At 35.6% G+C, this 26,979-nt stretch overlaps 2 protein-coding genes across 3 annotated transcripts; both read right to left on the bottom strand.

Annotated features, from left to right (window-relative positions):
- Nucleotides 1-1,163: 1,163 nt before the first annotated feature.
- LOC116254014 (probable sulfate transporter 4.2) lies at nt 1,164-21,001 on the bottom strand. Of its 2 annotated transcripts, none has more exons than XM_031629035.2 (17): nt 20,608-21,001; nt 16,092-16,140; nt 15,681-15,882; nt 15,490-15,533; nt 14,662-14,727; nt 14,425-14,532; nt 13,361-13,479; nt 13,206-13,271; nt 10,640-10,700; nt 10,122-10,249; nt 9,814-9,855; nt 8,529-8,645; nt 6,083-6,134; nt 4,716-4,854; nt 4,433-4,521; nt 1,840-1,916; nt 1,164-1,745 (listed from the first exon to the last, which is right to left on the bottom strand). In XM_031629035.2, exons 1-17 carry the CDS (start codon nt 20,932-20,934, stop codon nt 1,503-1,505), a joined length of 1,929 nt encoding a protein of 642 aa, XP_031484895.1. In that variant the 5' UTR covers nt 20,935-21,001; the 3' UTR covers nt 1,164-1,502. The 2 variants fall into 2 exon arrangements, with proteins under 2 accessions (XP_031484895.1, XP_031484893.1); XM_031629033.2 differs by having other exon boundaries at nt 13,361-13,468; nt 15,365-15,533; nt 20,608-21,000.
- Nucleotides 21,002-25,267: 4,266 nt separating this feature from the next.
- Nucleotides 25,268-26,693, bottom strand: LOC116254704 (pollen-specific protein C13-like). Its single transcript, XM_031630247.2, has 3 exons — nt 26,528-26,693; nt 26,264-26,432; nt 25,268-25,745 (listed from the first exon to the last, which is right to left on the bottom strand). The coding sequence occupies exons 2-3, from the start codon at nt 26,409-26,411 to the stop codon at nt 25,423-25,425; spliced, it is 471 nt and encodes a 156-aa protein (XP_031486107.1). The 5' UTR covers nt 26,412-26,432; nt 26,528-26,693; the 3' UTR covers nt 25,268-25,422.
- Between the last annotated feature and the right edge of the window lie 286 nt (nt 26,694-26,979).

Below are 26,979 nucleotides of genomic sequence, written 5' to 3'. Positions count from 1 at the left end.
CCTATTGTATAGTGTGTTATGTAATTGTTGAGGAGCTGTTTATGAACTATGAACAATGACAAACACGAGAAATTTGCTTTTGATACTGTTCTTGTACATTTGTTATTTAGTTGTTTTTCATTTTTGACATTATTTATAAATATTATATACTTTATAATTTTGATCGTGTATGCTCTGCTACTAGGGTCCTAATTTTTTACGAAAGGTTGCATAAAAAAAGTTGTTTGTCTATTTATGCCTAATCTCAGGTGACTAATTAAAGGAAAAATGCATGTCCAAGGGGCATATCTACTGCTTTCGAGGCCGAAGTAACAAAAGAACCCTAATTAATTACCAGGGAAAAATAAACAAGTTTTTGACCTGAGCTTCACCGCCTAAACTACGGCACTCAGACGAAAAGTCGAATGAAGAATATAAACTTTTTGCCATTTTATGCTCAAAATAACTGTGCACCTGATCTATTCAACTTATAGAAAAGCTCCGCATCGTGGAAATAATGTTCCAGGGCACATCCAAATAGCCTGAAGTTACATATATATATATATATATATATATATATATATATATATATATATATATATATATAGAGAGAGAGAGAGAGAGAGAGAGAGAGAGAGAAAGAGAGATCTTTCAACTTTAACAAGGATACCTTAAACAGCAATCAGTAATGTTTCATGAAAAATTAAACCGAGGGAAAGCCATGCTTCAAAGTGAGCAGTCGAAGGTTCAAGCTCCAGAGGTACCCACCCCTTAATTCACGCCGTTTCTGCATGCAAGATATTAAGAAAAGAAAGGGCTGAAAGGAACGTTATTGCGAAGTAATCCTTTCGTCATACGACAGAAAACCTTTCCCACTTTTCAGTTTTCTTTGCAAGAAGAGCCTGGAAGTTCATGAAAAAGGTAACCGTATTATAGCAGAAGAGATGGGTTCCAGGTACAGAATTCGAATACATGACGCCCCTTAATCGGAAGGTGCTATAAGTACGAGAAAGTGTCGTACACATAAACATTCAACACAGACCACTATATAATCATAAGTAGCATAATAGAATTTGAATGGAAAGAAGTCTGCTGAGGCCCAGACCTTTCTGCACGAACAATGGCAGCTTGGTTGAGAATTGAGAGCAACTCTATCGACAAATTTTATGAGCGTTATCTAGATATAAATCAAAATTGAAATATGCAGTCCACTAAGAAGATTTCCTTTACGTGTAAGAACAAGGGTAAGCAATTATAATCCCGCTGAGGCATGCCTTATTGAAACCAAATGAATGATACAGAAAAATGTTGCCTCAGCCATTACAAAGCTTTCTGGTCCCTCGTCCACAAAGATATACATGCACTCTGATATCCCAACAATGGTAACGGTAGTATCTAACATAATGAAGATAGTTGGAATACCTCCTTTCAGAGCTTCGCCAATGGTACTTTACAGCAAGATGATCGCCATTGCATTTTTTTAAGAACACCACCACGTTAACCACAGCAAACTCTAAGCCTTACTAGACAATAAGAGGTTCCTTCAAGTCATCGTTCTGTTTCCATGACCTCTGGAAAATACTGGGCTCATTTTTCATTGCTGGATCGACTTTTTTGGGTGATTCTTTCAAGTTTTGTACGTGTTGGAGACATACTTGAACAGCATCATGCACTCTCACAAAATACCATTCCTTGCCAATCAGTTCAAGAACTCCACAACTTGCCAGAGTTTGTAAAACTTTCTGATTTGGGTTGGATAATGCCAGCTGTAATAATAAAGAACAGAAGTCTTTTTGTCACTTGGGATGATAAAATCAGAAAGATTGGTGAATGAGAATCTGAGTTGAGAAGCCTGCTTACTTGGATGCCACGCGTTTGGTATTCCTGATAAAGGTCCTTCAAAGCTTGAATAGCACTAGAGTCGATATATGTAACAGCTGCATGGAAAGGAAAAACATAAGCTAGTTGTGCAATTGTATGGGCAGCCAGTGGAATTAAAAATAGTAACATAATTTCATGGTAAGAACAGGGAAAAAGAAGCAAAGGCAGGGGAGAGGAATTAGAAAATTGAGTCCAGTAGGTTGATTATACATCTAGATCAACAGAAAAAATCACCATTGGTAAGACAGAACTTTTCAGTCCAGTTCTTAGTAGTTAGAACGAACAGAGAGGTTCAAGAATAGTTTTCGTTCAAACCCACTGAATGCAATGAAACATTAGTAGCAAGTTATTTCCTTTCTCTTCAAATTAATAAAGCGTGGGTTAGGCAGATGCTTAACATATTATGCCGGGGTGCACTCAACCATCGAACACTTGACCTTCAACTTGGAAGACTTAATCAAACCCCCTTTTGTAAAGGTGTGCCTAGCTGTCGCCTTGGCAACTCACCCTAGGTTTTCCACGTTAAGACTCTGTTTTACAGGAATTATCTTCTTTTCCTTCTCCTCCCCCTGTCATCCTTGTTTCTTATTTAAATTTTATATTTTTGTTGTTGTTGTTATATATATATATATATATATATATATATATATATATATATATATATAAAGATCACAGCTCTTCGTTGGTGGTTGCTGATTTTGGTTGTGTTTAGTGTGTGGAGACAGCTTCATGGGCCTGTTGAAAGGATAAATATGTCTAAATTAACCTGATTTTTTGTGGGGTGATAGGTGTAGGTGAAGCCTGTTTCAATATGTATATTCATTTTTTTGTATATAGCAAATGCCTTCGGTGCTTGACTAATCCAATTTAACTGTAGGAGATGCACGCATTGCAAAATCTGTAAAGAATGTTGTTTTCTCCATTGACCTTGTCTCAAATGATCCGTCTATAATTGCTTGTGACATGTCTAAGGTATGTTTCCTGTGCCTTGGTTGTTTAGTTTGTAATGTGAAATTGTGAACTATCAAATGCATTATAATGTTTGTAATGCGCTAACCTTCCTTCGTGCTTATGTCATCCATAAAAAATGGCAATAGTTGTGCCTTTGTGTCCATGAATGTGTCATTAGAACTTATAGGTACAGGTGTTTGTGTGCATGATTAAATCCCCTCTTTCTATGTGATTCAACTTGCTTAAGTGTACCTTGCTGTGAAGGTGTGACAATTATCAGCTTAGGTTGCAAAATATTCTCAATTCTTGATGTTTCTCAGTTCTGCAATCATTTTTTATGATATTATGATCAGATTTAATGCTGGTCCTGTGTATTTATGGGATGAATTCATAAAAAGATACTTTTTGAGTATCATTCCAATTTTATCAGAAACCTTCGATTCTAAGACTTGGCACTCCTCTCTTCTTTCTTTCTATTATGTTTTTTGCTTCCGTTTCAGTATTTCTCTCACTTTTTTCCTTAATTATGATCATCTTGTTAGTAGCCGTCTGATTGTGATTCTGTTGTATATCCTATCTGATGGAGTAATGGCACTGGTCATGAGTTGGAACAAAATCGTCCTGGGTTCAAACCTAATCTTACCATGCATAAGTTGCTGTAATTTTTGTAATTTTGTCGACCATTGCTTATTCGTTTACTCAGACAAAGTGTACCAATCTACTCCTTAGTTTTGCAACCCTGAAAACATTTATAAGCTGTTCCTTTGGCATATGGATGCAAGCTAAGTCTGTTTTCTACTCCTTAGTTCAGTTTTGCTAATAGTTGAAATACAAAACGCAACAATTAATCATTAACAAGCTATAATTCTACAAAGGATTCAGTGAAAAGGAAAGCCAATTATCCATTTCCGGACCCACTTCCACACCTAAGTCATTTCGACTCTGGTGCAATGACTGTCTTAGAGAGTTTGCGTTACCTGAATTATATAAATGTACGCGTATACAACTGTCTGCATAATACTTTTTGTATAACACAATATGTATAGTTTTCGAACCAACATTGTTTATTGACTTCTCATTCAATATTTTCCTGTGGTTTATTATAAATTGACTGGTGGATTGTTTTTGTAGTGAAAAGGTTCAATTTGCTTGCTGAATGTAACATTTGTGGTTGCAAGTTTGTTAGTTTCTATCATTCTCTTTGTACTGCCTAAAAAAGCCTAGTTCCCCCCACGCACACACAGACTTTAGGCACTACTCAATGCTGCCTAGGCTCCACCTATTGTTTTTAACAACATATGTCAGCCAAGCCCCATAAATCTAGATCTCGCAGTCAAACATAAAATTACAGTCCACAACATCATAAAACAACCACTTACAAAAATGTAAAAATGTGACACAGGATTGAAAAAGAAAATTAAAGTTTATGTTATTCAGATATTTAAATAATATCATTGCTTTTTTTAACATGTTTGATCAGTAAAACAAACTTCAACAGCAGTAAAACAAACTTCAACAGTACTAACTCAAAAACCATAACAAGCCCTATTGTAATACCAGCACAGTTCAGGAACGAATGGAATTGCATGATCAACAGAATTTTGGTGTGATAAGAACTTACGAGCCATCTCAATAATCACAAAATAAATTTTTTCAACTTCTGGACCACGCTTCATAGTGCCCTCATCATCAATTTCATACTCTTGCAGCCTGTTCATTTAAAAAAAAAGGCAAGGTTAGATCTCTTCTCCAGGTCATCGTCCCTAATGTTAATTTAATAAAAAATAGTACAACTAGATGTATTTGCAATAATTCTTCTTTTTTTTTTCTTTGTGAACGAGAGAATATGATCATAGCATTATCAAAAGGCTCATGTCACAAAGAAAAGCTTGAACAACCATTACCTCTCTTTAATATAACTGATGTTGGCAAAATATATAGGTGCATCTACCCGCACAATAACAATCCCATGGTAAGTATAAGCTTCTGGATATTGTTGGACATTTCGATAGACAGTGGTTCCAGGAAGACGTCCCAGGACAGCTGCAATAAAGCATCTCTAAGATAATAAGTTCAACTGACAGAAGCTTAGTGAATTGCTAATGTACAATTTATACAGGCCTGAAAAATGAAATGCTCAAAAGAAGATAATTCAGAAGTAGAAGGTTCCTTACTTAGCATGGTTAAAGACGCAAAAGTTGGTAGACCACACTAGAAGCAGTGACCCATATAAAGACCATGCTTAAAAATTAAGACAATAGAAATTACCCACATAACAATCCATTCATCGAACAAAGTCCAAAGGATGGAACAAGCTCCTTAAATTTGAAATGGAAACTACTGTAAATACTAAATATTTTTCTTATTGATTACTCCAACTTTATGAAAAACACCACCTAAAAGAATAATTTAAGTCCCAAAGGTGGCAAAGGAGGATGACATTGAATCACCACACTCATCAGTCAGTACTCATAATTAAGAGTGATATTTTCAAAATAACTTAAAGTCTTAAATAATTCGATCAAAAAAATATAAGAACACTTGAAAGATATCTCCTTCTGGAAAAGCTTTACATAATTGATGTGTATATTTTCCATTTTCTGTTATAATTAGAAAAAAAAATATGGATGCTTATCTATATTTAACTGCTCTCTGCTATCTTTTACGTTCTTAATTTTTTGAATTCCAATAAGTCACATTTTTATAAAAGGCAAAAGATTGCAACTCTAGTTTCAACCATTGTCACCAGGTTTAGGATCCACTGGTCCAGTATCAGTGCCAAGCTCATCCAAAAGTCCTTGCATGTTTTAATGAACTTTTTGTAAGTGAGGAGTCTCAAGAATCCAAGCACCTGCGAGTATTTCAAACAAAACTGTTTTCTCCATCAAAACAAGTTATTTGCTAATAGCTATCTAGCCAGGGTGCTGAAGTGCTTGGACCATGGTTACTACATTCCTTACTTTTAAGTACTGAAGCTATGACTGGTACATGCATATATTTGCTGAGTCATTGTTCCACTACTTCTCATAGGGCCTGGTGTCAAGACCAGCTACAGGTGTAGATGTGGCCTTTACAAATTTCAAAGCAAATTTTACAGAAAAAGCATAATAAGTTGTCCATGAGAATAAACTAATGAAACCGTGAATTTATGACTCATTTGACAACCAAACTTTTCAGTCCGAAACTTGAGTCCCATATACATAAGTGTAGTTAACTGCAATTAGAGTACATGTTCAATGCAAAATGCTTGAAGTAGAAAAAGTTAGCTCACCAATATGAGGATTTGCTGATTCATGAATGACAAATGCAAGTGAAGAACCAACCTGAAAGAAAAAATCTTATATTCAGGAAGTACACATAGGAGTGCTCCTCTTCAAGAATAGAATTATAGCTCAAACATGTTAATAGATCTTAGTAGAACGTAATTGATGATGAAATTCAAGAGAAGTACTCTGCCGTTCAGAACGAAGCATGATACACAATCAAGCTGGCAAGTCTACACATCCAACTGGACCTCAAAATGCATAAATTAATCTTATCTTTTAACAAAAACAGTTGCAACAGTGAATGCATAAAATTAGGGCCTGCCATCTCCCTACGCAAAAAAAGGAATTCGATGGAAACATTTACGTATATGGTCTATGCTGAACAATTGGATCACTGTAGTAAGCTGTGTTGAGACCTCTTCCTAGAAAAATTATAGCTTCATTGAGAAAAATGATAAAATTCAACCTATATACTTGAATTGGAGATTATGCGTTGGTCTGGCCCAAAACTATTGGGTTCAAGCCAGAAGCAAAAGCAAAAATGGCCTTCATGGACCACGGCATATTAGTCAGACATACGTAACATATGCACTTCTTCTGCCCCTCTAGTTCAAAAAGTATGCATAGTTTGGGTCAGCATGCTTCATGAGAAACATTTACATCAATTTACATAATTAGGCACATTTTTGTTCTCAGATGTCGCTTAAGCAATCAAAAAACTAACAGCCCATGCAATACCAAAAATTGAGCTAAAATGAATTTTTATATGTATATTCAAACCAAAGCATGAACCAATAATGAGCATATCTATATATTAATATTGAACAAAAAAACGTGGACTTCTATTTGAGGTATCTGAATCTGTAGAATATCAACTGTTTTAGAAGCTACCAATGTGTATTTTTTTATAAATTTATACCATTTTATATCATAAGGAATATAGATATATAATTATATACATATATATAATTCAGGGATATTCTGGACTAACCCCACATAGTTTAACCTGATGGACACTAGTGAGTCAAGATAGCAGTTTCAAGAAAACCTGTAAAACATTATTAAAAATGGACTCCAATGGACAAGTTATGAACGATTAGCTGAAGGAAATGGAAATAACTAAAGCTAATGCTCCTTAATTAAAATGGTACAAGTGTAAACAAGATGTCTCCTACTGTGCATAAACCTTGAATAGTGTGAGTCAAAGACATACTGTTTTTTTTTTTTTGGTCAAATATACATGTGCCAAGGAAAAGGAAATACTAGCTAAATTTAGCACATAATAGTTTCTCTTTACGGTTTGATGCCATTACTTTTTTATGAAAACTTAAATACATCACCTTCAGACTAAGAAACAGGAAAGGACTGGCTTATACCAATCCTCAGTACATATCACAGAGACTCTAGTCACCAAGTCATTGAAACACACCGACACCAAAAAGGTATAAGCATTTCGCAACAAATGGTGGCTTACCAGCAAGAACCAAATTCAATAGGCTAAAACCTATTTAGTAGAAAAAATAAAAAACTGTACAACATATAATATAGTCTGAACAATCCTACTGAAACAACCATATAATGCTCAGAACAGTTTTTGTTGAAAAACAAACAGAAGAAAACCACAGGATGTAGGTCTATTATGTGCATTATGTCTTTAGTGATGTTGTTGGGCATAGGAGACATATATATAAGTATAAGAGGATTCAAATTTGTCGGATGCCTGATGTTGCTGGATGGCTAAAAATAAAAAAACTGTCATCGAAAGCACTATCACCAAAAATACTTGCTGCACCATAAACTGTCACTAATACTCATCGGACTCTTTTTAGTGATAGATTTTTAGTTTTTAACCATGCAGAATCTAGTAGATTTGAACTCCCCTATATATATATATATATATATATATATAAGAAAGAGAGCAAAATGGTGATTCTAGCTATCCAGAGTCGCCCAGCTCAGTTATGAGGGTCATCCTATCCATTGTGATGGACGATTGAAAGAAAAACAAGGAAAAAAAAGGTATGAACTAGTACTAGATGATGAGAATGTCCATCATCTTTTTCTCCTTGTTTTTCTCTCAATTGTCCATCATGATGGATCGAACAACAATCATGAGTGAGCTGGGCGATCACCATTCAATTTTCACATATATATATATACATATATATATATATATATTCTCAAAAAATTTAGACGCACCTTTTTCATTTTAGTACCACGTGACATTGGGAATTAATTTCTAATATTCGCGATCACAAGAGCATTGGTTATATTGCTACTAATCAAATATGGAGGGGATAATTCCCATGGACATCTAGTAGTCATGCCCTTATATTCAAGTTTGATCTCCACATGTTACATCTAGTACAAGTGGCATGTACACAAACCATCCCATAGTGCCGACCAAGTTGAAGGAAATTACAGATTATTCTCATTAAAACATATACTTACCCCAACAAGCACACCAATCTCAATGCCAAAAAATAATGTTGTAATGCAAGTAATAGTCCAAAGAAGAAAGTCCTTTTTGTCAGTATGCCACAAGAAGATAGCTTCATCATAATCCACCTGAAACAAGAAAAGCAAATGGAATAAAAATGTATCGACATCAATAGATGTGCGACCTGCAGCTATGAAAACTTGCTTTAGGTACTCATATTGCACAAGCAGTGATAATCAAGACATTAATCTTATTTGAACACAAAAGTACAGCTTTTCTTTTTATTAAGAAGACATGTGCCTCTTCCCAAGAACAAAAAATCTCATTTTCAGATAAACACAAGGAAATAAATACATCTATGTGACTTACCATTTTCTTCTTTCCTTTGCCCCCTATTGCAGGAACACATGCTTTGAATTTTATCTCGTGAACTGAGTAATTAGACAAAACAATTCTATTAACCTGATAAACAGGAATTTTATGCTCCTTTCTTATCAGACACCCAAATTACTACTATATTCTTCTGCGACCCTTGACAATAACACCAGTATCTTTTTTCTATAATTGACATCCCAGAAGGTGAATATCAGAGATTATCATTCTAAGTTTCATCAGCTGATTCTCTGTAGCCTAAGGGGTCTGTATGATAACTTGCGTTGAAAAAGTTTCATCCAAATCAACTGTCCATAAGAGACTGATAATATGATTTACGTTCATTTGTTCTCCAGCTTCTGCCTATGTCAAAAACAAGCAATGTTCACTAGCATACATATACTACATTTATGCAAAGAATAAAAACAAAAAGTGCAATTTAGCACAGTGAGAACTAAAGTTTTAACACTAATGAAATAACGGCAACAAAACTATTACATGCTTGGAGCATATGTTTGCACATCAGAAATTATGTATTACCATATTAAGGTAGAACATATAATAGAGTTGGATCCAGGAAACACAGCACATAAGTTTGGGTTGAAATTGGAGCTAAAACGAACAAAACTCTCGATATAGGTCAAGCGCACTTGGAAATGTAAAACAGGCATTTTTTAGGTAACCTTTTCTCAATGTATTAGATTGGACAATTTATGATACAGGTTAACAAAGTAATCATATATATTTTCCAATAAAAACTATCTTGCAGTATAAAACTTAATGGCCACAACCTTATGTCAACATTTCTACATTTGAAATCCTCAATCTCAGCAACAATCACATAAGAAAAATGACAGGGCCAATACTTATTCAAGATAATTCAGATAATTAGTGAGGGATAACTAGTAGAATAAGAAAACTTACAAGACCCATTACAGCAGAAATCACAATAGCAGCAAGGCAGCACTGCAATGGAGAAAAGGGAATATCTGTAATGAAAGTTTCACATGATAAACTATGCTTTGAGTTATGCTCTGAAAACAAGAAGTCCCTGACATCATAATTTCTTACAAGCCAATCAGATCTATTAGTTGAATAAGGAGGCAATTGCAACCTATGAACTATATGGAAAAGCCATCTAAAGAATGAGCATGCGCTGGAAAAGACACTGACAAATTAAGGAACAAAAGTTTATCCTTAAGCCAGAAAAGGAAAGTTCTGTGAAAACTTACCTGAGGAATATCGGTAAACAAAGGTGTCATGAACAAAAGAGCACATCCCATGATTATTCCCATAACTATTCCAGAGAGCCCGGTCTTTGCTCCACTTTCATGGTTTACAGCTGATCTGGAAAAGGATCCTGCAGGCAATGTTCCGATTACATAGAATATTTTATGAACCTATTGGCTCATCAAAAATATTAAGAAGCTGAGGGCCAACAAAAGCATTCTGCTCAAAATATCAGGAGGTAACTCCATTCTTCCAATTAATGAATATCATATATTCATATAATTTGCAGCTTGGCCCCTTCTTGTGCCTCCTGTTTGCTTTGATCTTGACAAAAGCTGAACCATGCATTGAATGGGCTGGACTTCAGCCTTAAAGAAAAACCAAAAACACATGCCAAAAAAACAACCAACACCCAATCTAGCAGCACAACATGCTTGGCTTGGCATAACTTTCTAATATTTAAAGCAATAATATGACAAATTTGATGAAAGGACTCAAAATACAAGGATAGCAGATTCACCTGTAGTGGGGTATATCGAGAAGAAGGAACCACAAACATTTGCTACACCTAGGCCAAACAGCTGCAATGCAGGAAATCAAACTCCAGTATAAAAATTACATTCATAAAGATAAGCAGTTTAAATTTCTACATGACTCATGTAACTGTTTGTTCACTTTGGATTCTGGGTTCCAAAGTAAAGCAATCATCACGAGGTCCTAGAATCTAGCTGGACACGACTGCAAATGAATGCATCAGGAAGAACATAAAAAAAAATTGTCAATCTTACACATAAATGACATAGTACCAGCAAGCACTTAATTATCACTTTATGCTATTTGATGCACTACACACTACACAGGAAGCATATGAACTTCAAATACTCTCATAAGAAGGAAAAAGCATACAGGTTATTGAACTTCTCCATATCCGGAAAAAGTTCCCCATGAAAGGACCATCTGGAACTTTGAAAATTTCATTTGACGAGGCTGAGAATTCAAGAAGGGCTCGTGTTAAAAGCAGTACAATAAAATGGTGAAAGACGCATAAGATCAATAGTTATAAATGTAAACATGCACAAGCATGTCCATGCATCTTAGTCACAAATAATGTTTTGGAGTTTTAAACGGTGAGGTTTTTCTCAAGTATAATACGGCGAGCTTGGAAAAAAGGAAATAATATGGTAAATTTTAAAAAATTTTAAAAACTAAAAAAATGGGGGGAAATAAAATAAATGAGAAACTAATAACACAAACAACAAAAAATAAGTACATTTGCAAAAAATAAAAAATAAAAAATAAAAAAACTATTTGGCATTAAAAAACATGAAAAAATGAAAAACGTGTTACAAACGTGTTTTTAATGTTTTTTTTAGTTTTAAATGGCAATTTAATTTATTGCGTTTTTTCGTGTTTTTTGTGACACTGATATGCATATACATGCTATGGCCCTTCATGTAATGGTAGAAATCGTTTCTTATGGCATGAAGTTCTTTGAAAGAGGAATATGCTCACAAGCTCCTAACAACTAAGAACTGTCACTTAAATTCATTATTAATTTATTAGACCTACTAACATCATCATACATTGGAGAAAACTTTGTAATGCATAAAATGTTTCGAACGAGGCATATGTTCTGAAAGTCCAATGGATGAATAACTGGAACCTAACAAGTTTAATGTTAAATTTAGTAAACTAATATAGTTCCAATTTTAAAATTTAAAACAACAAAAAATATTAAACTTAGGGGTTTAACGTTGAACATGTTATAAATAACAAAGATGCATAGCAATTTTCATTGCAGACCCTCTTCTAGTAATGTAGTCTAATCATCCCAGTTAATTGCAACTTATTGCTTCAGCATATAAACAAAATTCAAAGGTACTTCCCCTCTGCCCAGACAGAAGCAACGACCAATATCTGCTATATTTAGAGACTATGCAGGTGTTATTAGCATGCCGGAGAGAGTTAACAGTATCATAATAATTTTCAAAACATTATCCAAAAACATACATATATCAAAGAATGAGCACACACACATACATGCACGGAGAGCCGCAAACCCACAAACATGCACATGGGTCTTTATTTCTCATTTCAGCACTAAAGTATGAATTTATGAAACAATGTTCAAAACATTACTTCTTATCTCTTCTTATCTAGATTTCTGCTCACTACATTGGCTGCTCATGTGCATAATGAAACAGGCATGTAGAGCAACCAAATTCACCTCAATTAAATTATTAATGTGGTGATGACAATAAAAAGCATTCCTGCCACAGGCCTTACTGGAGAGGACCTTACTCGCTACGAAAATTTTGTCTTTTTCTGCACCAGCCACATTTTACCTTTGCATCAGCCAGTCTTTCTATGAACAAAAGAATGCTTGAATATGGCCAACCATGACTCCTCAGAAAGAACAAAAGAAAGTCAAAATAAAAGTTGAGGGTTTAAAGGCTTCTAGTCAAATCTTATTTGAATCTAACAGAAATTTATGTTGATTATCTATGAAATTATGAACAACAGAAACCTCATGATGAGTTCCATAATTAAACAACCTGATTTGTTTTAACCAGCTATTAGAGGCATCTAACCATGTCATAAGGATATGGCAAAAAAATTCTAAGTCCTTAGATAATTAGTTATAGAAAAAAGCTGTAGAATTACTTAATTGGGGCTATGCTACAAGACTACGTCACTACAATAATGTCAAGGATCAATTTGAAATAATAGGCAATAAGATGAGTTACCTACATAAAGATAACATTTCTACAGCAGAATACAGCTCAAATCAATCATCTCAATGAAAAGAATAAGCTGCTTTTAACATGCTTAAATGACCAATAAATGGTTAAAACAAAGCTAGCCTTTTGATTTTTATCTGCTTGAAGTAAAGAATGTACAAGCTATCGGTGATTCAGCCTCAACAGATCCAATATATTGCTGTCACATGAACAAGACTTTTTGCATCAAATATTTTCACGTAAATCTTTTGGCCACATTGCAAAGAAAACAAAGAGAAAGTTTGTACAAAAGAAAGGAATTCTCATCCATATTGCGTAAGTATCTAACATTTCTTTTGGTTTCACCTCTTGGTTTGAGTCCAGCTCATATCCATTTTTTGCTGCCAATGCTTTAGCAATCCCCACAGATTCCTTAAATTTCAAGACATATAAGTGTTATTTGTGAAAATCAACGTGTAGATGGTCACTATTAGCAGCTTCTACAACTTATTGCATCTTACCAATATAGCTACACCAGTGATTAGAAATGCTGTCGGTATCAAACTCTTCAAATAACCAAACTCCTTAGGTACAGAAAATTTTGGAAGGCCTTGTGGGATCTCACCTACCTGCATATAAGCTGAATTCATGTCAACGAACAGCTAGACCCTGCTAAAAGGAGTATTATTGGCTAGAATAAAGATGAATTTTTTAGATCATTTGTAGGCCTTTAACATCAAGGTATCATGGTTATCCATCACCCACTATAAGGTTTAGTATCAAATCAACGTGAAAAAGTATGGTGAAATCAGATATAGCTAAATGAATAAAGCAACTGTAACTCGAAAACAATATCATTATCTGCTCGTTAAAAAATTATGTTTACATTAAACTAGGTCCAGTAACATGGACATACAGAGTGAGTAGCCAAGTAATCAAATCTTTTATGTCCTAGGACACACTAATGAACAATCTGGTTAAAATGAAATACTAAGAGGATACAAGCCAGTGATTGAGAATAGCAAAGAAGATAGTATGGGGCAGGAGGAAAAGACAAGACTCAGCCAATTGCAGGTCACGATCTTGTTAACATTAAAATAAGCTGCCAACTATATATATAATTTCCTACTATAGCCACAAAAATAGTTTTCGGGTTTTAAACAGCGAGGTTGTTCTCGGGTATAAAACAGCATGGTTGTTTTTTACAGAAAAAAAAAGGAAAATATAGACAAAATTTAAAACAATTAATCTTTCAGCAACAAAGAGAAAGGTGGCCAAAATCCTAAACAACAAAATGCGAAAAATGTGAAAACAAATATCTAGTAATTAAAAAATTTTAAAAAAACATGAAAAATACGAAAAAAATGCGAATAAATGTGTTTTTTCTCATTTTTGGAGTTTTTTTCAAAAAACATGTTTTTTCCTGCTTTTTTTGTCTGTCCAGTTTTTGACGTTTTAAACACCTTTTTCGAAAAAAACATATTTTCTGCGGCTATGCTGCCTATTTGTATGGGTGCATATTGCAGCCACATAAACACCAAAAAGGAAACTATTCAGGATTTCAAAATAACAGACAATTCCTTACCACGGAAATTGATGATGGATGAAACACTTTCACAAAAACTGTACCAGAGACAACTGCAGTAAGCGGGCCTGCTGCCCTTAGAAACCGCAACTTTTTCTTGGTTTTTCCCTGCAAACAGATAATCCACCTATGTAGTTAATCTTGTAATGGAATCTTTGAAAGAACAATAAAAAGTGTGGCAATAAATCTGGAACTGGGAAGGGCTTGGGCTTTACATGACAAATCACAAGTTCATACCAAGTGCTTCATCACAAGGAGAACTGCGAGAATGATAGATCCCATCACAAAGGGGGGCCACGAGAACTACAAAATGAGAGTAAGTCAGGAGAGTAATATGGCCACCAAACAGCGAAACCCACTAAGCAAAGACAAATAAGATTATAAAGATGGGAATTAAACATCGAATGGAGCCAAAAGACCATTTTACATGGAACTGTCACCTTTCATTGCCTTCCACTACTCTTTACTATATAGGCAAAATCCGTCATTGATTCATTTTGCAAGCAAACCATATCTTAGTATTTGGTACTTCCAAAGACTTACCAACTGCAGCCAAAATTGTTGTTCTTTTAGAGGATGATTTTTCGCATATTCTCCCTTAAGAATGTTTCTTTTCATTGAACTACCACAACAATGTCCTTGTTACTTGCATGCGTTTTTGTCTAATCTGAACTCACCTCAACTCAAGTTAGGAATGCTACCCCTACAAAAGTTTATTAGTGTAGGCCTCATTGACTTATAAAAAAAGACTTCTTATATGCTACATAAGCCATCTGCTTCTGATTCAAGGTTGGAAACAAGATTCCTTCCTAGCGAAAATAATAGAATTAAACAGCTATAACACTTTATTGACAAGCAACACGCAGATACAGGAATTGAAAACAAAGATGGAAAGAGAAAAAAAAAAGACAGAACACACAAATGAGTATGTGATTCTAACCTGACTAGCTCCAGCAACTATACTTTTAATCAGTGGTATGATCTTACTAGAGCGAACTATACTATAACCCAAGAAATATTTAGCTTGCGATAGAGAAATGACTATGGCGGAAGCAGTTGTGAAACCTGAAATAACTGAATGGCTGATGAAGCGAATAATCCAACCCAATCTGTAAGAGAATTGCGGCCATTATATGTCTAGACAGCAAAATTCATAGTGAAGGAAGAGGGAGAAATAGCTTACAGCAATCTGGACTATGATAGGAATCTTGTAAGCTTTTTGAAACTTAAGAAAGAGAAAGAGTGGAAGACTGTACCTAAGAAATCCCATTATACATTCCAATACGCCAACCATGAGTGCCAGCAATATAGCAAGTTCTGTATATAGTTCACTACTGGTATCAGCAATGCCAGCCAGAACATTTGAAACCAAAAGAGAAACCAATGCCACAGGACCGATTGCCAGTTGTCTTGATGAGCCAAATATTGCATAAATAAAAATAGGTACAAAACCAGAATCTGGAGGCAAGGTGAGTGTTAGATTTTTTAAAACAGAACATGTATAATAAAGGCACTGCATAATGGTTGAAAAATGAAAGTAAATTTGTGTAAACGTTTAATATCAATGAAAACAGTTGCCAAATAATTTTAAAATAAAGCATCCATAATATTTTTTGAAGGATATGATCTGTCAAATAAACGTAAGAAACCCAGGATGGTATACTTACAAAGCCCATAAATTGGTTGCAGTCCAGCTAATTTTGCATATGACATTGCCTGCCCATAGATGAGAAGAACATGTAAACAATCAGAAATGATGACAGATAATTCCTGCATTGCCCAAAGCTCATTGCTGATTCTTATAGATGCACATCTCGACAAAACTACAATCAGACTAGAAAACCAAGAAAAAAACGTCAACTGTTAGCATTTGTTAAGGATAGACCTATCGAGGTGGAAATCTTGCACAAAAAAAAATAATGTGAATGGTAATATATGATACAAAAAAAAATGGGAATGGAAATAGATGATAGGGAAAGGGCAAACGATTAAAGATCATTTCTAATTTTCTAATATGAATGATCAATGAAGGATGATACATTAGAAAAAATAATGTATTTCAACTGATAGAGGTGTGGCAATCTCTAATAGCAGATGATCCAAAAGAAATTATTTTACCTGTGCATGCTTTCTTTTACTTGAGAATATGCACGCCAATAAGGCCCTGAACTATGTAAACTTATTTAACAAGAAAATGGCAACTATATAGCATCATCAACAACCAACTTTAGGACAAGTGATTCATTTTCTTGTTCATTTTGAGCCAACCATTTTGAACCAATTTTTTGTAATGGCTCAACCTAAAATCAATTCAAGAGCAAGATCAGATGGATTTCAATATATGATTTTACTATCAATCCCCTTCAAGGAACAAGCATTCTCACATGTTGGACCCTAGGTTTGAATGTTGAATTTTGACTAAATGTTATCTTCCAAGTCATCTTCTATACAAAAAAATGCAATAAGTTAAGGCACTCAGTTGCACTTGCACGAGAACTAAGTTGTCAAAATCAAAAGCCGGTCACAGGTTACTGAAGACACTGAAAAGGCTAATTAGGACTATTTGAGAGTGAGGACTAGCTATGTTGTTAAGGGGGTGCCCAGGTGCATGCCTAGGCATCGGTTACTCGCAACTCCACTTTCATCACCTAAGTCCACCACCTAGGCGATGGCAGGTGGGTGTGAGCCTAGGCTCACACCTAGGCGCACCTATATGGGACTAGGCATGCATGTGCCTAGTCCATAGAAGGTGAAAAACCATAATCAGGTTCGATTATTATATTTAATAAGCATTAAATAAACTTGAAAACTGGCAAGTTTGTTAATTGCCAATGCTGATTGTAGAAGCAGAAAAGGAAGTTTCTGCTCTTCATTAAACATGGAAATTGGCTATTTAAAGAAGCAGAAGCCCATTCATGTGAAGTTCAGACTTCTTCACTAGGCTTTTTCTTTTTCATTTATGAAAGTGAACATTTGAGGTAGCAACTTATTGTATTGATTTGCAGTTTTTAAAATCTTCAATGATATAAACTTTACATTTTGTTGTTATGGAACTTGATTGTTGACTGTTAAGTTATTAATATGTACATTTACAATATATACAATAGATGTTTTCCACAGATTGAGCATATATATTAAGCTGTATAAGACATTCAAATATATTATGTAACATGAATTATATAATACTTGTATTATATTAGATTATCAGAACAATCATAGCCTAACTAGTCAATCCGACTCGAATCAAGCCAATTGACTATAAATAAATAAATGCAAATATTTATGCATACATTTTTGTATGAACATAAGTACGGAAATATATATATTCATACAAAGAATGCACACACACACACACACAAACATATTATATATATATATATATATATATATATATATATATATATATATATAGATAGATAGATAGATAGATAGATAGATAGATATAGATATATATAAGTTAGGTGGTTGTTGGTTAAACAATGACTAGGCTGACTAATTGACCAGTTCAAGCAACTACTCGCTAGTTTGAAACACAGGTTGTTAGATAACTGACTCTTACAGACTAGTCAGACTAGTAGGCTGGCTGGTCAGGATTTTGACAACTAAGTATAAGAGCCCAAGATAGGATTATTTTCCAATTCTCTCCTCCTTAGAGGAGTCATAACATTCTAGGCAAGCATAAGGTTGGACATTGCTTGATAGCCTCAAACAAGGAAGGAGCAATAAGATTTATGTGAGGGTTGATATGTATTTTATTAAAATTTTTAAGGAGGGTGATTATTGTTCTATTAAGGTTTTAAAAGTGGTAGTGGTGTAAATGTACTTTTGAAAAAAGTGTATAGTAAAAATGGAATTTTCAAAGAAGGGTCCAAGGCCCCATTGGCTCTGTCCCTCATTTAAAGATTGATGATGCAATTTAGGTGTTTATACTTTATATAATGTGTGGAAGGAACTTCATCCTTTGCAGCACATCAGTTTTTATTGGTGATCTTGTTTTCTGCAAAAGCACAATCTGAATGTCCAAAAAGTTCAAGGAGGTAGCTCTACCTTGCAAAATCACAATGTAGCTGGGCCACTGTACCATGTGTTACCTAGAGCATTATGACTATGATCATGTCAAATCATCCTCTCATGCACAAATTCATTAAGGCACCAAGCTCCACGCTAGCTAAACAAAAGCTAAAGGAGGAAGATTCAACTTACCATATTACCAATAGGAAAAGTGCCATAACAAAGGAGGCAGTAGTCTCCAAAATCCAAATAGGCAAAAGCAAGCATAGCAAACATGTAGACAGGCAGCCCTTGGCATCCAGAAAAAGATAATAGAAGCAATAGTAGTCTGAAGGACAGTCTACAAACAAAGCCCTAACTAGGCAGATACCTTGACTGCTTTTCTCCCACAGCTGTTGTTGGATACCCCAATAGCAGATTAATCAACATGCACAGAGGCAGCAGCGGACAGACCAATCTGGTCTATAATTCAGTATGTGATTTTCATACCTAAGCATCTCCTATTATTCCACTAGTATGAAAGGTAAAAAATAGAATAGAAGGAAGGTAAATGAAATAAAAAACTAATATTGAATACACTAAGAGGAAGAGATGATGGGAAGAAATTCAAGAAAACGAAGGATAAGAAAGTTCGAGTGTCTTTACCCAACAAATTTGTGAAACCAAATAAGCTTCATGCAACTAATTGTGAAACCAAATAATACAGCAAATTTCTAATAGTGGAGGCTCTATGCTTGAACCTGGATATAAATATAAGAGAGAGAGTGCAGTCTAATGGTTCGGTAGATGTATTGAATCATTGACCCAAAGTGTTCCTATTTCAAAACAAACAAATTGCTTAAGGCAATAAGTGACAATGTTGACACCATTTACTGGCAACCTGAAATTCCACAACAATCACGTGCATCTAAATCTGTTCATGGTTTTCTGCTTTCCCCCCAATACTTCCTCGTTTTTCATGCTTTCAGGCTCAATCTTCTCTTTATCAATAGGCATAATTCCAAATCTTGTTCGTTTGGACTTCATTTAACTTCTGATATTTTTATTCAACAAATTCCCAGAAAATTTTCCACTGTGTTTCCATTTGTTCAGAAACATCTCACCAGTTTTGAGTTTAAAAACTCAGAAGAGTAACTATCTCTCGTTCTTTATGTTTGCATAATTCTTTCCAACTAATTCATCTGTGAGGAGATGGAATGCCATAATGAACTTCAACTTGGCTCTCAGCGCTTTCTACGGTTGTCTGCATAATTTTCATGTGGAGCTAGGATCTCAATCGAAATGATTGGGAGAGTAATCTGTGTAGTCAGACAGTAAAACTAAAATCCTTAATGGTAGAAAATTATCTGATTTGGCAAGTCGAAGAATCATAGCTGAAATAACCAGATCTCATCATGCTGTATAACACCCACTCTTTTGTCAATCATGACTTGGTGTTAATTTATTTGATTTCCATAAGACGTTCCCTTCTCATGTTGAACAAAATTTTACTGGGCTTAGTTTGCCAACCAACACAATCAGTCGTCTCTTACCAAAACCACAATTCCATATTGTTCTGCTAGATTTTGTTTTTGTTCTCTATGAAGTTTCATTCTTGAAACCCCGCCTCTCCATAATCAAGTAATTCATCTTTTACTGCTTCCACCTATTGAACCACACTTTCCACCTGTAGTGATTTGTCATTTATAGCCTTCCACGTGTCAACCATTCCAGCAAAATGATCTTACGCAAAAATCGGCACTGTTATCACCAGCACTATAAGCATCCAATACTTCTATAAGATGTTTTCATCTGACCACTAACCAAACCAATATTCACCACACCCCAAAATCCGCATCTTCAGCAAGAACAAGACTATCAAGGCACTACTTGAAAAGACTGCTCTCAAATAAGCAAAATTTAGAGGTCAAAAAAATACCGACATCATAAACTACCAAAAAAATCATGAAAAGAGAAATAAATGGAACAACCAAGTCGCGTCAGTTAAAATAAAACAAACATATTAATTGAAATAAAGAGGCCAAACTCCGGATCCAGTAAACGTGAACCAACCCAAGATGGTGCAAAAACAAGGAGAAAATAGATTCATGAAGAACGAAGAACAGATTAATCACAAAGAAGAAGCAAAAAGAGAATGAGGAAGAGGGAACCAATTAAAAGAAAGAGAGAAACCTGAGGGACGAGCATAATCCCGACGGTGAGCCCTGCCATGAGGTCGACCTGGAGGTACTCCCGCCATTTGTAGGTACGGATCCACCGAATGCAGGGGATAAGGACCTCCATCCACTGGAGGAGCGTCATCTGCTTGAACTTGGTACGCCACCTCGGCGGCAGCAGGAAGGCGAGTAAAGAGACGAGAGAAGAGAGCAAGGAAGAGGAAGCAGAGGAAGGGTCGGGGTGGCGAAGCGGAATGACCTTCACCTGCCTGCCACCACCACCGCTTCCGCTGCCGCCGGCCGCGAAATCCTTCGCGCTTGAGGAGGCGTAGGAAATTTCCATCGCCACCTCTCTCTCTCTCTCTCTCTCTCTCTCTCTCTCGTTTTTTTGCCAAGCAATCAGTGGCCCGTCGCATTCCGCTTTCAAGGTGCCGTATGGACGAATGGGAAACTCGCGGGATAATAAACCAACTCAGCCCATCATTTCATCCTAATTTGAAAAGCTACCTATAAACTCCCCTAATTTTTTGACGTACCTGATAATTATTTTTTTCGACTTTTGGATAAGCATGTTCGCTAATGCTTTATATTTAGATATTGGAATTTTTATTAGAGTGCCCTCTGCTGATATTTTTGCCATGCTTCAAAGAAGAATTGATAGACTCAGCAGTAGTGTGAACTAGCACTCTAACTTTCAAGAAGTTTTGTATCTTGATAGGTGATATTGCTGATGTGGTAAAACCCTTGTGGTTAAATATGAAATTTTTATCATTTTGTATTCCTTTGTAGCCCTTTGGTTTACTTTTAACTTAATTTGAAAGCAAAATAGTTCTCTTGGTTTAAAAGACAACTGTTTCATTGATTTATTTGCATTCTATTGGTTGGTTTGTTTGTATTCTTTCATCCCTTTTTAATTAACAAAGGAATCTTAATTACGAAGGCTACTGATATGCAAGTTGAAGCACGTGGGTAGGGCGGCATTTCGATGCACTGAAAGCAAGTCATGACAGAGTGGGTGTTTTTTTTAAACAATAAGATAAAATACTTATCCTGCTCACAAAAAATTCAGCAAACTTTGTATCAGAAAAGATGAACGCTTTTTAGTTTTAAGGTGCACTTGGGTAAAAGAGGCATTGTTTCAGAGTGAGAATTTGTTCACTTCAACTGAGTAAATAAGTGAATCTCAAAATTAGGGTGTTATTTTATATTGACAAGAAGTTATACTTACTCCCAATACCCTCTAATTTTGAGAAAGTGTTTGTTCACTTTACATATCGAATTTTCTCATCTTCTTGCTTTGTAAACATATTAATTAGCAGTGTTATCTTAATCAGCTGATTCGGTTTAGTGCCACTTTGGGGGCCCGCGTCTCACTTTGAATCATTTTTAAATACATTTTGATTTTTAATTCTTGTTTTTTAATATATTTTTCTATTTTGTAACTTTTTTTAAACTGACAGCCTTGGATATTCAAGAGACACCAGTAATCAGAGCTACCTCAAAAAAAAAAAAAAAGCAGATAGTTTTGAGCTTCTCTTTTCCAATGTGAGTTAAGAAGTAACAAGAAAGGTAAATTTTTATTTTCATGTTACAAAAGAATCTTTCCGTAGTGAGTCGCTTTCATGAGATTACGACTAAAATGGTGGACCGAATTAAAAGTTTTCTCCAACACAACGCAAGCGTACGTAAAGATGAAGGCGGAATGTATCATTGTCCACGTGTCCATGCACCCATTATTCTCCCAAAGAGGCCATTGAATGCATGGCATTAAAATACCATGCATTTAATAACAGCCTTTGTTGGGGTTGAACAAAAAGTTCCACACTCAGCACTGCCATAGTGTTTGAATACTGGAACTTTACTTTGCTAATTGAACTTTGGCATAGCCAGATGGTGGTAAGTGTGGGCAGTTGCCCACACCAATCTTATAAAATTAATTTAATATATATATTAATGTTTTGATATATTTGATTATTATACATGTAAGTACCTTAATGAAACTAAAAGTATTAACTGAGTGCCTCAACAAACATAAAATTTTGACATGCATACAGGTGGTATTAGAAACTGGCACTATTTAGGTGCACCTTTATTGTTGGTATTTAAATGTCAGATTCACCAAAATCTCTTAGGAGTTTAACTGCATGTTTGATGGAATTTAGAAGTTTTATGTATGATGAAATAAAGTTTCACTACCACAATAGAATTTTGTATATTCATTTAACGATGCATAGATGTTCCATATGCAGGTTTTAGCATAATAGCAGTATATTTATTTATTAATAAAATATATATTTTGTTAAACTCAATTATGTGCATGTGTAAGGTAGAATGGCTACATGAACCCAAAGCTTTTATATATATACATATATATTAGAAAAATTAGATAGTGATTATGGCTTTTCAGATTCACTCGACCATCTAACAAGTACTTAGTTTTATTAAACAAGGGATAAAAATACGTCAGCTTTAATGTGAGCACACAATTTATCAATGTTCAACGGAAGTATTCAGTTATATAAAAAAAACAACATCGGAAAAGAAATATATTGCTAAAAGATTGGGCTTGAATGAAATTTCAATATTTTAACATTATCTTATAGAAGTTGAAGAGCTCTCCCTTCACATGCCTGCACGATGAACGTAACTGCCTTTCCGTCCAAGTACATTCCTGGTGTAGATGATTAGGCATGTGTTGTTTTCCTCCAACTACACTGGTTTCCTCTTTTTGCATGAGCCAGCAGAATCTTTTCTTTTGTAGAAACGTGATTTTGGCATACATTTAAATACACATAATGACTTGATCATAATTAAAAAATTACGCACTTAGTTTTAAATTATTGTTAAATAATTTTTAATTATTATTAAAGCACAACTATATTTTTTTGTAGTTAATAAAAAGATCTATATGTTGGAGTCGACTGTAATGTTAGAAAAAAAGGAAAAAAAAAAGTCACTTTATCCTTAGAAAAATATGAGGCATGTGTTTCCCTTGTGGTCTGGGCATGTGCACTTTTTCTCTTTCTAAGATCAACAGGCCCATTTTTGTTTTGAGCTACCAACAACTTCTCAATTATTTACAAAGTGTGGCAATATGCTTGGGGAGCTTTCAAAGGTGACCTCAAATTGTTAGGAATGCATGTAATGTGCCTAGCAAAAGGTTTTCTTTATACTTTTTTTGGGTGCGTCAAACACATCTTAATGTTATATCTGACCCTTACTTTTTTTTTTAATCTTTATTATTTTTATAAAAAAATACAACGAAAAACAGCTAAGGTTGTACCCTTGTACCTCTAAGATTTTGGCTTGTTTCGAGGTTTGGGTGAGCCTACTGCAAGTCCTTCAATTCTAATGTTGTGTTTGCCACTATTTGCAACAAAAAAGAATAACACACTGGAACGTGATAACGATCATAAAATTCAAGCATTGGATCCCTTGAGCATGAACCACCTTACCAGTTACCACCTAGTTGCGCTACACCCCTTGAAACAATTGTATAAAAAATGGATTTGACAAAAAAAAATGTAAAATGCTTCTGTGTTAGAACTTTTTGTCGGCTGATTTTTTTTTAATGCCTATTAGCACCCTCACCTGCTCTTATTAAAGGTATTCTCTCTCTCTCTTTCTATTTTTCTTGTCAGCTAGCCATCTCTCTCTAGGGCTGGCCATGGTTGCAGTAAACACCAATTTCTTGTATTTCTTGTAGGCTGTCCATGGTAGTAGATGCAAATGGAGAGCTAGAAATTTTTTTCCGTGAGACACTAAATAATAATTTATAAATTCTCAATTGGCCTTGGGACAGTGACTTGGGTCAAATAAAACTGGACCCATGTCTACCGAAATCCAACATGGAAATTCAAAGTTTCAGATTGAGCTCCGTGGGGCAGATGCCCCACAGATCCCCCACCTATCTACGCCCTTGAGTAGACGCCAATTTCCAATGACAGCGAGGTATCATGGCCGAGAGCTACATCTGTCAACATGTATTTAGCCAAGACCTAATTGCTTAGTTTTGCCTCGAACATTCTTGTGTAATTGGTTGGGTAGGCAGCTAGTTGTTGGTTCAAATTTCACGGGCACTTACTTCTCGCAAAAAAAGCCGACACATGTCAAGATTAAGGGTTAAAGGAATAGCCTTGAAGGTTTTAAGCCATGGCAAGCGACGAAGTCTGTCAACTCTGAGTGCTTCTCCCAACTGAAAATAAAAACAAAATAACTTTTTTTTTTATTGTCAATGTTTCTTCTTTATTAATGCTAAAAAATCACTCAAAAGAAATTGGAGTCTATTGAAAAAAAATACTTTTCTCATATTATGTTCAAACGGCTGGGCAGAGAGAGAGACCCCATGGCTGGAGTTCGCCGGAGTAAGCTAGAATTAAAGCGTGATACATATGAAAAGCATATCAAACACAAGGTTTTCAAGCCCCTTGTTCATAACTTTAGATACAAGGATCGAAAATGAGAGACAAATTTGCAAAATCTTGCCGGAAAACACCAACAAGATAAAACAAGTACATAAATTAAACAAGTTCAACCGTGTTTCTGCCACAGGAGCATGTGTTATACTTCTTTGTCCGTTAACAAAAGAAAAAAAAAAAGTAAATAAAACCTCTGCTCATGTCATTTGCTGAAATTGGATCAAAGCATTAGCAGCATTGAACCAGGAAGCATCGGCATCGATAACATTTTTTTTGTTTATTAGATCAGCACAAATTACAAAACAAGATTTAGATGAAGAAAAGGAATCAAGGGGATCGATAATCGTTAGATATTGAAAGAGCCCACAAAGATTCATGGCCCTTCACGTTTTTGAATTTGTTCTTCCATTTGATCATTCGTCGAGCTCGTACTGCTTGAGGAGCTCGGAGCAGCCGGGGAGGGGCTTGTCCTTGATGAAGCCGAGGGAGTTGGCGAAGCGGACGTGGTTGGAGATGCCATTGTCCTTGGTCAGGAGGATGCGCGCCCTCTCCCTCCCGCTCTCGAACTCCTTGCAGTCGCTGATCGGGCTGCTCACCAGGATCGCCTCGCATATCTCGTCCGGCCGGTCCTCCTCCACCGGAATCTTGTAAGTCCCCGTCTCGTCCGTTATCCCCTCGATGCTATACGTCATCTGCCCCGTCGTCCTGTCCTTGCATTCTACCCTCACCTTTGCTCCTGCAACCAACCAGGAAAATTATGGAGTGATTGGTAATAAGAACAATATATGTCAGTTCGTCTGTCTCCCAAACTAAATAAGGTGTTTGGCAATTAGAAAATTGCAGTAAGTTTCTTATGATTACAACAGATTCCTGAAACACTAAAACTAGGCATTCATAAATTTACCATGAAAGTGTTTCATTTGTCAAACAATCTACAAAGGTCTCGTTCTTCTATTATCACATCATTGTTCTTCTATTATTACACCACAGGATGGATGAAACACTGTCTTCTTTCACTAGGTGTTCTTTCATGCCGAATCAAATGAGCAATTTTTGAGTGAACAGGTTGGTACCAATGGCAGAGCCACATCAATATTTCTCAACTAAAAATTTACATGTCAATGTTTTTTCTGTTAATATTTTATAAATTTACTTTATATATTTATGTCAATTTTTGAAGCAGATTCACGAATCAATAGCAAATGTATATCAAATGTTGCTGTCACCAAACAACCTCAAGAGTCCAAAACATACCTGGGATATAAGTGCTGGCCTTGGTCTCGAAGCCAAAGCGGCAGGTGTCGCAGTAGACGCGGCCCTGCACTATGAAGTGCTCGCAATGGGCGATGGCCAGTGCGGAGAGGAAGCAGAGGAGGGCGAGGGCCTTAGCTGTTCCGGCCATGGCAGTGCTGGTGCTTGCTGTCTGCAAGAGATAACTTTTGCTTAGAAAAAATAAAAAGAAAGCAGGCACTTGAAAGGAAAAAGATTAAACAAAAAGAAAGTGGAAAAAAAGAATGCCTCGGATGGGAGAGGAGAAGGATGAGGATCTGTTATCGGCGGAGGAGGAGGAGGAGGAGAGAGGAGTTTCGAGGGTTTTTATGGCCTCTCCTCTTGTTGGTCGTTCCTTCTTTCTTCTGGTTCACAAAGGAGGTCGAGTTGGACGGCCGGCTGGCATGAACGGCTCTCCCTGAAGGTCGCCATTTATGGGTAACAACGCGTAAGTAGACGCGTTCTTCTCTTTCTACAATCAGTCGGGAGTAATCCGCGCAGAAAACTGTGGAAGATTGATGTCGGTTCTTCTCCTTTCTTTTCGCTCCTTGCTGTCCGCCAATTCTCCCCCTCTTATATTTTAAGTTGAACGTGTTGGGTTTCTTTAGCTTTATGTTCATTTGCTACAGAAGATCCTTTTTTCAGATTTTTTTCGCTAATAAATACATGTAACAAGGAAGCATATAATGCACGGGTCTAAC

Source organism: Nymphaea colorata, chromosome 5, assembly GCF_008831285.2.
Source record: "Nymphaea colorata isolate Beijing-Zhang1983 chromosome 5, ASM883128v2, whole genome shotgun sequence".
Lineage (NCBI taxonomy): Eukaryota > Viridiplantae > Streptophyta > Magnoliopsida > Nymphaeales > Nymphaeaceae > Nymphaea > Nymphaea colorata.
The sequence above is the reverse complement of the archived record's forward strand: the minus strand, read 5'-3'. Positions and strand labels throughout refer to the sequence as shown.